The 16,132-nt window shown below is 47.7% G+C and overlaps 1 protein-coding gene across 2 annotated transcripts in view; it reads right to left on the reverse strand.

The window, feature by feature from the left end:
• The window catches only part of MOCS1 (molybdenum cofactor synthesis 1), a 40,559-nt gene that overhangs the window by 20,886 nt on the left and 3,541 nt on the right, over positions 1-16,132 (reverse strand). The window contains exons 2-10 of one of the 2 annotated variants that reach the window (XM_077282023.1): positions 8,596-8,731; positions 7,966-8,133; positions 7,399-7,563; positions 6,837-6,898; positions 5,401-5,512; positions 2,762-2,874; positions 2,522-2,632; positions 1,990-2,110; positions 1,679-1,742 (exon numbers count right to left, since the gene is read on the reverse strand). In XM_077282023.1, coding sequence (XP_077138138.1) covers positions 1,687-1,742; positions 1,990-2,110; positions 2,522-2,632; positions 2,762-2,874; positions 5,401-5,512; positions 6,837-6,898; positions 7,399-7,563; positions 7,966-8,133; positions 8,596-8,731 — 1,044 coding nt within the window. In that variant the 3' untranslated portion in view covers positions 1,679-1,686. The remainder of the gene's footprint in view (positions 1-1,678; positions 1,743-1,989; positions 2,111-2,521; positions 2,633-2,761; positions 2,875-5,400; positions 5,513-6,836; positions 6,899-7,398; positions 7,564-7,965; positions 8,134-8,595; positions 8,732-16,132) is intronic. The other variant, XM_077282022.1, reaches the window with a different exon arrangement.

Below are 16,132 nucleotides of genomic sequence, written 5' to 3' on the forward strand. Positions count from 1 at the left end.
CACCTGCAGTCCTATGTAACACCACAGATAACATAGTGATAACTCTGAGTACAGATAATGTAGTAGATGTCACCTGCAGTCCTATGTAACACCACAGATAACACAGTGATAACTCTGAGTACAGATAATGTAGTAGATGTCACCTGCAGTCCTATGTAACACCACAGATCAGTGATATCTCTCTGAGTACAGATTATGTAGTAGATGTCACCTGCAGTCCTATGTAACACCACAGATCAGTGATATCTCTCTGAGTACAGATAATATAGTAGATGTCACCTGCAGTCCTATGTAACACCACAGATAACATAGTGATAACTCTGAGTACAGATAATGTAATAGATGTCACCTGCAGTCCCATGTAACACCACAGATAACACAGGGATAACTGAGTACAGATAATATAGATGTCACCTGCAGTCCTATGTAACACCACAGATAACAGTGATAACTCTCTGAGTACACATAATGTAGTAGATGTCACCTGCAGTCCTATGTAACACCACAGATAACACAGGGATAACTCTGAGTACACATAATGTAGTAGATGTCACCTGCAGTCCTATGTAACACCACAGATAACATAGTGATAACTCTCTGAGTACAGATAATGTAATAGATGTCACCTGCAGTCCCATGTAACACCACAGATAACACAGGGATAACTGAGTACAGATAATATAGATGTCACCTGCAGTCCTATGTAACACCACAGATAACAGTGATAACTCTGAGTACAGATAATGTAATAGATGTCACCTGCAGTCCCATGTAACACCACAGATAACACAGGGATAACTCTGAGTACACATAATGTAGATGTCACCTGCAGTCCTATGTAACACCACAGATAACAGTGACAACTCTCTGAGTACAGATAATATAGTAGATGTCACCTGCAGTCCTATGTAACACCACAGATAACACGGTGATAACTCTGAATACAGATAATGTAGTAGATGTCACCTGCAGTCCTATGTAACACCACAGATCAGTGATATCTCTCTGAGTACAGATTATGTAGCAGAGGTCACCTGCAGTCCTATGTAACACCACAGATAACACAGTGATAACTCTCTGAGTACAGATAATGTAGTAGATGTCACCTGCAGTCCCATGTAACACCACAGATAACAGTGATAACTCTCTTAGTACAGATAATGTAGTAGATGTCACCTGCAGTCCCATGTAACACCACAGATAACACAGTGATATCTCTGAGTAGATAATGTAGCAGAGGTCACCTGCAGTCCTATGTAACACCACAGATAACACAGTGATAACTGAGTACAGATCATGTAATAGATGACACCTGCAGTCCTATGTAACACCGCAGATAACACAGTGATAACTCTGAGTACAGATAATGTAGTAGATGTCACCTGCAGTCCTATGTAACAATAACTCTGTGTATACAGATAAGCCCGTCTAATATGGTTTCCCACTATGAGATTCTATGGATATTGCCTGGAAACAGTCAGTAACTCTGTATCACCTGGTGATTTTGTCACTTAACCCTTTCTGCTGTCTCACAGGTTAATGTTCCGGCGCTCGCACTACACACACTTGTATCGGCAGCTAATAAACCTGCTTGCTGATGGTCTCACTACGCATTTGATGGAGACTATTAGACGGACATGCTGATGGTAGCAGGCGGCTCTGTGGCCCCCGTACGTACAGGCTTCGTCACCCACCAATCAGGATCATGGGCCGATTCTTCATCTGGGAGATGCTGAACATTCCTGCAGACACAAAGTAACAGATTATCATCAGGGTCGACGTTACTGGGAGTCTTAATGGCACTTCTGCATTTTGCATGCGCTGACACATTGCAACAAGCTCTCAGCTGTGCCAGATTTGCAGCTTCAGGATGTAGAAAATGAACGCTGCCCTTCACTGTCAGCAAGCGGAGATCCGATCTTCACACTGCAGTCACATGAGACTTGTGCTGACGGTTTCCTGACACAGAGCGCCGGCCGGAGCACTCACCCGCGTGCTGCTTCTTCTTACGCCCTACGGCCGCCCCGATGATCTGCACCAGCTCCTCCTCGCTCGCCCCGCTGCGCAGACAGTCTCTGAGAGACACCTCCGAGTTCCCGAAGAGACAGACCTGGGCACACAGATTACAGTCATTTCTTAGCCTCTAGTTACACCCAGAGCTGCATCTACAAATGTTACTCTCCCGTCAAATCAGGAACCTCATTAGCCATTTTAATGCTCCAATCACAACCAAAGCTGCATTAACAAAACAAAAGCTTGAGTAATGAGCTACATAAATAATGCTAGTTCTGACGTTGCCTCCAGAGCTGCAATCACAATTCTTACATTCCTGCAACATCAGAGCCGCACACAGGATCCTTCTGCTCCAGTTACATCCAGATCTACATTAACAATTCATATACTCTAGTCACATGAAAAGCTGTAACAAAATTTTTTTTTCCCCTGTAGTCAAAAAATGAAGAAAAAAAAAGAAAAAGAAAGTAACCCCCTTTGCTGGATTTGTGGCCGATATTACTGGTACCTTGAGATTCCCATCAGCCGTGATCCGCAGCCGGTTACAGGAGCCGCAGAAGTGATCAGACATGGAGGTGATGAAGCCGATCTGTCCTTGGAAGCTCGGCACTCTGTACGCCTGAAACGTGCGCAACCCACCGTTAACATCATGAGACCCCCGGAGAGAAGGATAGAAATCCCCCAACACAAAGATACAGACACAAAAAGGTTCCTGTGCCTCTGTGATAAAAATAAGGCGTCTCTGTACCTTGGAGGTGCTCTCCACCACAGTAGGCACCTTCTCCAGCTCCGGCCACTTCTGCCGGATCGTGTCCAGCATCTCCTGGTAACTCACCATCTTCCTGAAGTTCCACTTGTTGCCTACAATAGAAGTAACTACAGATAGCAGCAAAACAAGGGACACACAGCAAGTACCCCAAAATAACTGCGCCCGATGTAACAAACCATATGTCAACCACTAACCTCTGCATAGTCAGCCCTTCAGAGCTGCACTCACTATCCTGCTGGTGCAGTCACTGTGTACATACATTACTGATCCGGAGTTACATTCTGTATTATACTCCAGAGCTGCACTCACTATTCTGCTGGTGTAGTCACTGTGTACATACATTACTGATCCTGAGTTACATCCTGTATTATACTCCAGAGCTGCACTCACTATTCTGCTGGTGCAGTCACTGTGTACATACATTACATTACTGATCCTGAGTTACATCCTGTATTATACTCCAGAACTGCACTCACTATTCTGCTGGTGCAGTCACTGTGTACATACATTACTGATCCTGAGTTACATCCTGTATTATACTCCAGAGCTGCACTCACTATTCTGCTGGTGCAGTCACTGTGTACATACATTACTGATCCTGAGTTACATTCTGTATTATACTCCAGAGCTGCACTCACTATTCTGCTGGTGCAGTCACTGTGTACATACATTACTGATCCTGAGTTACCACCTGTATTATACCCCAGAGCTGCACTCACTATTCTGCTGGTGCAGTCACTGTGTACATATATTACATTACTGATCCTGAGTTACATCCTGTATTATACCCCAGAACTGCACTCACTATTCTGCTGGTGCAGTCACTGTGTACATACATTACTGATCCTGAGTTACATCCTGTATTATACTCCAGAGCTGCACTCACTATTCTGCTGGAGCAGTCACTGTGTACATACATTACATTACTGATCCCGAGTTACATCCTGTATTATACTCCAGAGCTGCACTCACTATTCTGCTGGTGCAGTCACTGTGTACATACATTACATTACTGATCCTGAGTTACATCCTGTATTATACTCCAGAGCTGTGCTCACTATTCTGCTGGTGCAGTCACTGTGTACATACATTACATTACTGATCCTGAGTTACATCCTGTATTATACCCCAGAGCTGCACTCACTATTCTGCTGGTGCAGTCACTGTGTACATACATTACATTACTGATCCTGAGTTACATCCTGTATTATACTCCAGAGCTGCACTCACTATACTGCTGGTGCAGTCACTGTGTACATACATTACATTACAGATCCTGAGTTACATCCTGTATTATAACCCAGAGCTGCGCTCACTATTCTGCTGGTGCAGTCACTGTGTACATACATTACATTACTGATCCTGAGTTACATCCTGCATTATACTCCAGAGCTGCACTCACTATTCTGCTGGTGCAGTCACTGTGTACATACATTACATTACTGATCCTGAGTTACATCCTGTATTATACCCCAGAGCTGCACTCACTATTCTGCTGGTGCAGTCACTGTGTACATACATTATATTACTGATCCCGAGTTACATCCTGTATTACACTCCAGAGCTGCACTCACTATTCTGCTGGTGCAGTCACTGTGTACATACATTACATTACTGATCCTGAGTTACATCCTGTATTATACCCCAGAGCTGCACTCACTATTCTGCTGGTGCAGTCACTGTGTACATACATTACATTACTGATCCCGAGTTACATCCTGTATTATACTCCAGAGCTGCACTCACTATTCTGCTGGTGCAGTCACTGTGTACATACATTACATTACTGATCCTGAGTTACATCCTGTATTATACCCCAGAGCTGCACTCACTATTCTGCTGGTGCAGTCACTGTGTACATACATTACATTACTGATCCCGAGTTACATCCTGTATTATACTCCAGAGCTGCACTCACTATTCTGCTGGTACAGTCACTGTGTACATACATTACATTACTGATCCTGAGTTATATCCTGTATTACACTCCAGAGCTGCACTCACTATTCTGCTGGTGCAGTCACTGTGTACATACATTACATTACTGATCCGGAGTTACATCCTGTATTATACTCCAGAGCTGCACTCACTATTCTGCTGGTTGTTACGGGTATCAGTAAGTAGACATGTTCACGTACTCTCCTCCACAAGGGAAGTAGTTTGTTTTTTGCACCAGATGACTGTGTGCTGACAGACGTCACCAGAAAACACTTCACCACAGTCATATTAGTGCTGACAGTGAACAAGTTGAGAAAGCTGGAAATGTCAGCACCACTGTGAATGCAGCTCTGAAGGATAACGCAACCTGTAACCTCAGGGACCTGCGCAGCCTTAGTGATCGCACTTGCAGAGCTTGAATCACAATTTCACAGACTGAGTAGAATATTCAGGACGCTGCGGCTGATCTAAGTGAAAACCATCAACAGGATGAAGTGGACGGATCTTATAATCTGTGATCTCAGGGTTCATAATCTGTTATTTATTACTCGCTGCAGATGATTTTTATGACATCTATGGAATCAGTCACAGTAAGATCAATCAACAGCACCTTGCCTACATGCTGACGGTTTCCCCATGGTTCTACCTATGGCAGTGCCAGATTTGGACCCGTCACTTACCATCAAACGGCATGTACTCAATAAACCGCACCTCGAGCGGCTGCTTCTCCGTCAGCGCCACAAAGTCCAGGAGCTCGTCCTCATTTAACCCTCTCATGACCACACAGTTCACCTGCGGCCGAACAAGAAAAGAGGAGACGCGTAGGTCAGTCGTGTGATCACAGAACCATAGCGTCTACTCAACTCCAGAGCTGAATTCTTAATTCTGCTGCTTGGTACTTGCTATTCTCCAGCACTGATCAGGCAGATTGGGCTGTAATCGTGGTGTAAAGGCCCCACGATGATACAGTACAGATTGCACATCTGACTACTGGGCGATGTGATCAACATCTCCAGAGCTGCAGTACAAACTACAACAAGTAGGGGGCAGCATTGGGAAAAGGGGGCTCTGCTGCCTGAAAAGACAAGCGGAAACCTGATGAATTCTGATTGCAGCTCTGGGTGTGACTGGAGTAATGTGGGCAGTTCCCCTTTAAGAATCTACAGTTGACAGATGCACAGATACATTGTATCAAACAAATGAAAATAAAGAAACATTCCAGAGAGTGGAGGGAGACCAGGACCAGCAGTGGGTTTACAAGTGACAATGCTCCAGGATTATTTATTTTAGCACCTAGTAAAAAACAAGAAAAAAAAAAAAAAAAAAAAAGAGACTTCATTCCAGGAGCCGCTGCCCACAACAATGTATCTGGAGAGCGTTCTAAAACATTAAGATGGAACTGGAAAACTCTCCAGATTCCTGCTTAGCACATAATGGATCCGGCAGTGTTCACCGGAGATCGGACCGATCCCTGAGATCCGGCGCTTTCATTTGCTCCCTGCTACGGATCCCAGCCAAGTGCCGCGGCTCCAGACGAGCACATCGCACGGGGATTCTTGGCGCCAAACAGATTTTACATTTTATCACATCGTATTGACTGAAAATAATGGAATTTCCAGAGATTCGAGAGGAAAGCAATAAAAACGGAGGGTTCTATAAAAATCAAAGAAAAAAAATGCAAAAGCACAAAAAAGAGAAAATAAAAATATGCAGCTCCTAGCCCCACCTAGAGGCGACACAACGTATTGCTGCTTTTCTTTTTCATTATTTTAAGTTAAAAATAAATATTTATTTTTATCAGTTTACTAAATGGGAAATAATTTACATATGGCTCCCTAGATGCCCTGAATGGCATACTTATTCTCCAACTACATCGATCTCTCTGCCGGTGTCAGAGATCACTGCAGTTCCGACATTCTATTCATGAAACAGGGGGCTCTGGATGCAGGTTTATAGAGTAGGTAGTTGCAGAGACTTAGAAAACAGTAATCTGGGGAAATTTAGTTTTTGGAATATGTCTTTTTAAAAGACAAACCCGATGATAAGGGCTGAAAAGAGCCGGAGCCGACGCAGATTTGCATTAAAGGGGCACTGCCTAAATTTGCAGGCGTCTCACCTTCACAGGGTTGTATCCCAGCTCCACTGCACGGTGAATGCCCTCCATAACTTTATGAAAACCTGGAGACACAGGATGCAGAATAGAATAATGCAAATATGAAGAATATCCCTGGTGTCACCACGACCAATGACAGATCTGGCTCTGCTACATAAGGGAACCATAGCATGATACGGTGTGATGCTGCCATCTAGTGGACACAGTCGGTACCGTTTCTGACAGTCAGAATGGCGGCAGTTGCTGCATCCTCTGCTTGGGTCCTATCTGGTGTCTCGTCAGTTACTTTCTTCCTTTCTCCATGGAAGGAAACGTTTTGCATAAGAATAAGCCAGAAATTGGGATCTAGGTCTTGGCTTGATGACAACACAGGGGCAAATGGAGACAACTCGAGTCCCCGCCTCTCGCTTTCACCACCGCAGCATGTGCCCGAGCTCAGGACAGCAAAAATGCAGAACCGGGCGCTGTCCCTGCGCTGTCACCGCCCGCCCTCCAGAATGCGTCTACCCCAGGGATACATACAGGGGGGCACAGATTTTGTAGCCCCCGCTCCTCCAGTACCCACCTTTCCTGCGCACAATGAACTCGAATTTGGCGGGCACCAGGGTGTCCAGGCTGATGTTCAGGACGTCCAGCCCCGCGTCCTTCAGTTTAGGTAACAGTCGCGCCAGGTTGATGCCGTTTGTTGTCAGCGCAATGGTTTTTAACCCTTCCAGTTTCTTCAGTTGTGCTATAAAAAGGGGGGAAAAAAATAAAAATGGAGGAAAAGTCCAATATTAATGACCCCCACAAAGTGTCCCCGGACCCTGGCAGAGGCAGCTCTACATAGATGCATGTGGGTACAATTAAAAAAAGCAGAACCTAGGGGGCACTATTGAAGCACCCCCTAAATGCTGCTCATAATTTCAGCACAATGACTGCACAGCTGGAACTTGGAAACTGTCAGCAAGCTGCTGCTGACGGATCTTTCGTTCTTAGTGTGTCCTGCTGATCGGCCTATTCCGCCCTTCATATTCTCGGGTGACGACAGGTATTGACCCCTTCACTGACTGCAAGCAGAGATCTGGGGAACGGTGGAAAATCAGGATGGACGCTTTCCATGCCGAGCTCCTCCCGGCACACGGATTCTCACCTATGATGTCCACCACGTCGGGGCGGATTAGCGGCTCGCCTCCGGTCAGGCGGATTTTGTCCACCCCCTCCTGTACAAACAGTTTGGCCAGAGCGAGGATCTCCGGCGCGCTGAGGAGGTCGCTCTTTGGGGTCAGCTTCACACCTTCTTCTGGCATACAGTACTGGCCTGCAAACGTCATGCACAAACATTACTGGCAACGAAAGTATGTGAACCCCACAGAAACCAATGTGCGCACCCTGATATCGCAACGCCAGCCTGGCTCTACAGTGTAGTGCCCCCCGATATACACAGCACACTGCAGTATTATCACTGTATGGCGCTATTATGTGGGCAGTGTACGGTAATATCAGTTCTGAATATGGCAGTAAAAACTACCGAGCCGGCAGAGCGCGACCCTACCGAGCCGGCAGAGCGCGACCCTACCGAGCCGGCAGAGCGCGACCCTACCGAGCCGGCAGAGCGCGACCCTACCGAGCCGGCAGAGCGCGACCCTACCGAGCCGGCAGAGCGCGACCCTACCGAGCCGGCAGAGCGCGACATTACCATGCTGGTGCTGTATGGCATCTTTTGGTAGATGGCGGCAGTGTCGGTCCTGGTATTGAGTATGTAACGGGCGGCATCACTCACATCGCAGGTTACACTTCTCAGTCAGTGAGATCCTCAGGTAACTGTGCTGTCGGCCGAAGCTGTCAGTCAGGAAGGCGGAGAAGGGCAGGGCGCCATCTCGGATGAACCTCTTCCTATCGGTGCTCGAGGCCAGGCTCTAAAGAAAAGCCAAAAACACATGAAATTGCAGAAGACCGAAGATGGCAGCTGCTGCCGCGGGGGCCGCTCAGCCCAGATGAGGCTTGTAGTCCTCACCCTGCACAGCAGATTCGGGGAGCACTGCCGCATGCGTCTGTACATGTAGATGCATTGGAGCCCGGCCGTGCTCGCCCCTTCACCATGATTTACACTGCAGTTCTGCTCCTCCGTTGGGCACCGAAACGATCAGTGACTTCAACTTGATGCAAGTATAAAATCCGTCTCCCACCTGATCAGAAGCTAAAGTTACAGTTTACCCCCCATGCTCTACACCGCAGTGCTGCTTCATTCGATCACAGCTGTGACTCCCGCTGAGCCACATCATCTTCCTTAATGTGAATCTCTATATAATGAGGGTCCTGTAAAGAGCAGAAGTCACAAGCGATCAGGTGGTCACACGAGGGGTGGTCCGGACTGCCGGCCCCAGCAGGAATCATCACATGCCCACAGCAAGCCTGGAAGTGGCTGCGGATATGTTATGCTCCGATGAGGTTTGTTACAGAAAATCGGTAAAAAAAAATGTGTCAGGATCTGTTCACACTGAGGGTTTATGTTTTACAGAAATCTACATTTACTTGCAACAAGCTGCACATTCATTTGAGATTATAATGTGGTTTTTGATTATTTTTTTTTCTGGTGAGGTTTTTACTGCAGAAATGTGACAAAACCAGAGGCCATCGCTACACCCCATATTATAATTAAACCGCCTCAAAAAGAACGTTTTCACAACACACAAAAAGAAAACCCTCCTGTCTTTTATGTAGATTTCTCAGCCTGAAAATTCCATGTATAAAAAAAAACAAACAAAACAAAACACAACTATATATAATAACACTAATAAGGGAAAAAAGCAAAAAAACATGGAAGATTTTAATTAATTATTTAGAAATACACAACAAGGAAGGTGAGAATATACGAAAAGAAAACAAATGGAAAAGAATAAAAACAGGGAAGAGAAAAATAATAGAAACAAAAAAGGAAACAAGGAATAACTGTTAAATGATGACAAAAGGATAAATAAAACAGAAAATAAAAAGTAAAAGGAAAATTATATTGGAAGAACAACAATTAAACATAAAAAGTAATGAAGAAAATAAGTAAAACAGTTAAATAGAAAAGATGGAAACAATGTGATCAGGTCAAATGTAAGAATCCTTTGATAAAGGAGCATTTTGCCATCAGACACTTTTGTGCCGTCCCTGATTTGGCCGACGGTCCTTGGTGCGCAGGACAATACTCTGTGCCCCCAGATGATGCACCCCTCATCATCCTCCCCCAGGAGATCAGCGGATCCTTCTTTTCGGCTAGGAACAAGCTGCAATCAGAGAGAATCTTTTGATTAATTCCCTGACAAATCCGGAGATAATCCGCTCACTTCTAGATGCTTCATGTCAATGTTCCGGGGTCGCAGCGGATTACAAGCGCAGATGTAGAATCGTCGTCACATTGTATCCAGTGATAAACGTGACAGCAGTGGCCCCCCGCCCGGCCTACAGGGGGACACGGCCGAGCTCATCCCAAATTATATCTGCTTTTAACAAAAAAGTAACACCGCAGCTCGTCTACATCATGGCAAGCATTGGTGTTCCGTGCTCCAGAAGTCCTACTCCAGTCCCTGCAGCACGACACTTGTCAGCGGCTCCCGATTCATTAAATGAGGGGCGTCTCTTCGGAAAGATCAGTGTGAACAGCGCCGGGCTTGGAATTGGGCCCAAGTCTTTTTCTTGAGTATTTGGAGTGGAAACGTCACATTTTTACGGAGACAGGAGAGTTTGTAATTCAAAAAGATAATCAAAAACACTAAATGTGAACACAGCCTGAACACCAAGCAAAAAAATAACTGATTTGCCAGTAAAAGCCGATCTGGACTGATATGTGCCGTATATTCCACAGCACGTACAACAGCAGGGACAACACTACAGATGCCCCGGGCAGTCTGACATTTATTGTACCCAACAGAAACAGAATAGCCGGCCTCAGGAGCGCAGAAGGAGAACACAGACACCAGTTAGGGTAAAACCACAGCTCGTTTCACCGGGAGGGGGGGGGAGCAGACACCCAGCTTTCTGCCTGGTAGTAGGGCGGAGTAAAACAATAACCGCTATCCTGCTTTTCTTCAGCTGCTGAGACTACAACTCCCAGCATGCAATGCTATCCCCAACCATCAGCAGCACTGGGATGTGTAGCTTTGCCATGTGCTGACGTTGGGGACATGTTGGATTCTGCATGTGGCAGCTGACACTTATCTGTGCAGAGTGGAGGCTTCGGGCCCCTTATCACACATCCACAGAGAGAAGGGCCCGGCTGTAAGGAGCGCAGCCAAGGGGAGATAATATTTAACAACTGCAAGTTACAAAGTTGCCAGATAAACATTTCTGTAATCCAAAGGTCTTGTGTGAAAACTGCCCGGTCACAGGAAAGATTGGAAACACGAGGAATAGCTCAGCTCCACAGCAGCACAGAGGATTTCAGGAGACGATTGCACTGATCTGATCTGCAGTCACAAACATCGATATTCATAGATTTTTCTCTGTTGCTCTCTGTTAACAGCCATTACTGAATTTGGAAATGGTAAATGCAAGAGAGGTGAATACAACCAAGTGTTCCCTGTTATCAGCCATTTCACTACAGGACAGGGGAATACATGTTATTACTCCCTGTTATCAGCCATATCTGGGGAGCGACGGCCTGTGGGGACGAGTGACGACAAGTACAAAACTTTCTGACCTCTTATGATCTATACTTTATATCAGCCTCTTATAATGCTCCAGCAGTGATATACAGTGGCTTGTGAAAGTATTCACACCCCTGGGAATTTTAATAATTTTGTTACATTTCAGCCTGTGTGTAAATATTTTTTTAATTCAATTTGTGTGTGATGTGTCAGCCCTGATACACTGTCTAAGTTGGTGAAGTGAGAAAAATATCGGCAGAAATTACATTTATGGGATCAAATAACTAAAACTGGCATGTGCGTATCTATTCAACTCTTTTGTTATGAAGCCCCTACAAATTTCTGGTGTAAGCAATTTCATTCATAAGTCCCATGCTTAGTGCCAGGACATCCCCCTGTGTGCAACGTTAGTGTCACACATCTGTCAGTATATACACGTTACCTTCTCTGAAAGACCACGGAGGCGGCAACACCATTAACCAGAGGCACCACTGACCCAACACCACGAAGACCAAGGAGATCTCCAAACACCACCGCGACGACCAAGGAGATCTCCAAACACCACCGCGACGACCAAGGAGATCTCCAAACACCACCGCGACGACCAAGGAGATCTCCAAACACCACCGCGACGACCAAGGAGATCTCCAAACACCACCGCGACGACCAAGGAGATCTCCAAACACCACCGCGACGACAAAGGAGATCTCCACACACCACCGCGACGACAAAGGAGATCTCCAAACACCACCGCGACGACAAAGGAGATCTCCACACACCACCGCGACGACAAAGGAGATCTCCACACACCACCGCGACGACCAAGGAGATCTCCACACACCACCGCGACGACCAAAGAGATCTCCACACACCACCGCGACGACCAAGGAGATCTCCACACACCACCGCGACGACCAAGGAGATCTCCACACACCACCGCGACGACCAAGGAGATCTCCACACACCACCGCGACGACCAAGGAGATCTCCAAACACCACCGCGACGACCAAGGAGATCTCCACACACCACCGCAACGACCAAGGAGATCTCCACACACCACCGCGACGACCAAGGAGATCTCCACACACCACCGCGACGACCAAGGAGATCTCCACACACCACCGCGACGACCAAGGAGATCTCCACACACCACCGCGACGACCAAGGAGATCTCCACACACCACCGCGACGACCAAGGAGATCTCCACACACCACCGCGACGACCAAGGAGATCTCCACACACCACCGCGACGACCAAGGAGATCTCCACACACCACCGCGACGACCAAGGAGATCTCCACACACCACCGCGACGACCAAGGAGATCTCCAAACACCACCGCGACGACCAAGGAGATCTCCACACACCACCGCGACGACCAAGGAGATCTCCACACACCACCGCGACGACCAAGGAGATCTCCACACACCACCGCGACGACCAAGGAGATCTCCACACACCACCGCGACGACCAAAGAGATCTCCACACACCACCGCGACGACCAAGGAGATCTCCACACACCACCGCGACGACCAAGGAGATCTCCACACACCACCGCGACGACCAAGGAGATCTCCACACACCACCGCGACGACCAAGGAGATCTCCAAACACCACCGCGACGACCAAGGAGATCTCCACACACCACCGCGACGACCAAGGAGATCTCCACACACCACCGCGACGACCAAGGAGATCTCCACACACCACCGCGACGACCAAGGAGATCTCCACACACCACCGCGACGACCAAGGAGATCTCCACACACCACCGCGACGACCAAGGAGATCTCCACACACCACCGCGACGACCAAGGAGATCTCCACACACCACCGCGACGACCAAGGAGATCTCCAAACACCACCGCGACGACCAAGGAGATCTCCAAACACCACCGCGACGACCAAGGAGATCTCCAAACACCACCGCGACGACCAAGGAGATCTCCAAACACCACCGCGACGACCAAGGAGATCTCCAAACACCACCGCGACGACCAAGGAGATCTCCAAACACCACCGCGACGACAAAGGAGATCTCCAAACACCACCGCGACGACCAAGGAGATCTCCACACACCACCGCGACGACCAAGGAGATCTCCACACACCACCGCGACGACCAAAGAGATCTCCACACACCACCGCGACGACCAAGGAGATCTCCACACACCACCGCGACGACCAAGGAGATCTCCACACACCACCGCGACGACCAAGGAGATCTCCACACACCACCGCGACGACCAAGGAGATCTCCAAACACCACCGCGACGACCAAGGAGATCTCCAAACACCACCGCGACGACCAAGGAGATCTCCACACACCACCGCGACGACCAAGGAGATCTCCACACACCACCGCGACGACCAAGGAGATCTCCACACACCACCGCGACGACCAAGGAGATCTCCACACACCACCGCGACAACCAAGGAGATCTCCACACACCACCGCGACGACCAAGGAGATCTCCACACACCACCGCGACGACCAAGGAGATCTCCACACACCACCGCGACGACCAAGGAGATCTCCACACACCACCGCGACGACCAAGGAGATCTCCAAACACCACCGCGACGACCAAGGAGATCTCCACACACCACCGCGACGACCAAGGAGATCTCCACACACCACCGCGACGACCAAGGAGATCTCCACACACCACCGCGACGACCAAGGAGATCTCCACACACCACCGCGACGACCAAGGAGATCTCCAAACACCACCGCGACGACCAAGGAGATCTCCAAACACCACCGCTATAACCAAGGAGATCTCCAAACACCACCACGAAGGCCAAGGAGATCTCCAAACACCACCACGAAGACCAAGGAGATCTCCAAACACCACCACGAAAACCAAGGAGATCTCCAAACACCACCACGAAGACCAAGGAGATCTCCAAACACCACCGCGAAGAACAAGGAGATCTCCAAACACCACCGCGAAGACCAAGGAGATCTCCAAACACCACCACGAAGATCAAGGAGATCTTCAAACTCCATGAAGACCAAGGAGATCTCCAAACAGCACCACAAAGACCAAGGAGATCTCCACACAAGTCAGGGACAAGGTTTTTGAAAAGTACACGTCAGGGTTGGGTTATAAAAAAAAAAAAAATCTCCTAATCTTTGATGATCCGCGAAGCACCATCTAATCCATCATCCTCAAATGGAAAGAACATGGTACCACAACAAACATGAGAGGGCGCCCACCAAAACTCTCAGCCTGGGCAAGGATGGCATTAATTAGAGTGGCAGCACAGAGACCAAAGGTGACCCTAAAGGAGCAGCAGAGTTCCCAAGCAGAGACTGGGGTATCTGTCCATAGGACCACAATAAGGGCACAGAGTGATGGCCGTATAACTCGTGAGGATCGCATTACAATCCTCGGACTGGCCGTCTGCTCTTCTGACCTGAGCTGGACAGCTGCATAGAAATACACCATGAGATCATCATATGAGTTATATGGCCATGTCGGTGTCCTAAGTCGTACACTCCATAGAAGTTGCCTTTATGAAAGAGTGGGCAGAAAAAAAGCCTTTACTTACACACAAAAAGACATGTGGGAGACTCCTCAAATGTATAGAGGAAGGTGCTGTGGTCAGATGATACCAAAATTGAACACCAAGAACACCATCCCCACAGTGAAAAATGGTGGTAGCATCATGCAGTGGAGATGTTTTTCAGTAGCGGGGTCAGGGACAATTGTCCGAGTCAAGGGGAAGATGGATGGGGTGAAATACAGGAATTTTCTTGAGCAAAACCTGTTTGTCAGTGATTTGAGACTTGGACGGAGGTTCACCTTCCAACAAAAACAATGACCCAAGGTATCGGGCTAAAGCAACACTGAGTGGTGTAAGAGGAAACGTGTAAATGTTCTGGAGCGGCCCAGATCTTAATCCACTGGAGAATCTGTGGTCAGAGGTGAAGATCTCTGTTCACCAACATCTAACCTGAAGGAGCTGGAGCAGTGTGTGAAAATTCCAGTGGCCAGATGTGGAAAGCTCAAAGAGACTTATCTGCAGCTGTTATTGCCACAAATGGAGGCTCTACAAAGTACTGACTGTAGGGGGGTGAAGAGTTATCCACACTGACGTTTTCAGTTCTTTTGTCCTATTTGTTGCTTGTTTCACAGTGAAAAGAAAACCAAATGTTCACAGTAGCCGGCATCTTCTGTACATGAACCGATGCAAACGCTAAAAAAACCAAAAACTGTGAAATTCCAGGTTGTGAGGTAGCAAAACACAAAAAATACCAAGGGGCTGAATACTTTCACAAGCCACTGTAGCATCCAGACATTACATCACATGTGACCGATATCAGCCGCAGAGACATCACTGAGCTTCTGGGATTTATTAACAGCGTGTCATTGTGTTATGCGAGATTCTGCTGCATGACGGCCATGTGAGAACCGTGAGATTAATCCACCCGAACTATCCACATCCAGCAAGAGGAGACAAATCAGGTCCGAGACTGCCTCTGGCACGATTGGAAAGCAAAGAATATGTCCACATTCAGGGTAGGGCTGCATACATCCTGTATTATACTCCAGAGCCGCACTCACTATTCTGCTGGTGCAGTCACTGTGTACATACATTACATTACTGATCCTGAGTTACATCCTGTATTATACTCCAGAGCCGCACTCACTATTCTGCTGGTGCAGTCACTGTGT

The sequence above is a fragment of the Ranitomeya variabilis genome, chromosome 2 (genome assembly GCF_051348905.1).
Source record: "Ranitomeya variabilis isolate aRanVar5 chromosome 2, aRanVar5.hap1, whole genome shotgun sequence".
NCBI classification, from domain to species: domain Eukaryota; kingdom Metazoa; phylum Chordata; class Amphibia; order Anura; family Dendrobatidae; genus Ranitomeya; species Ranitomeya variabilis.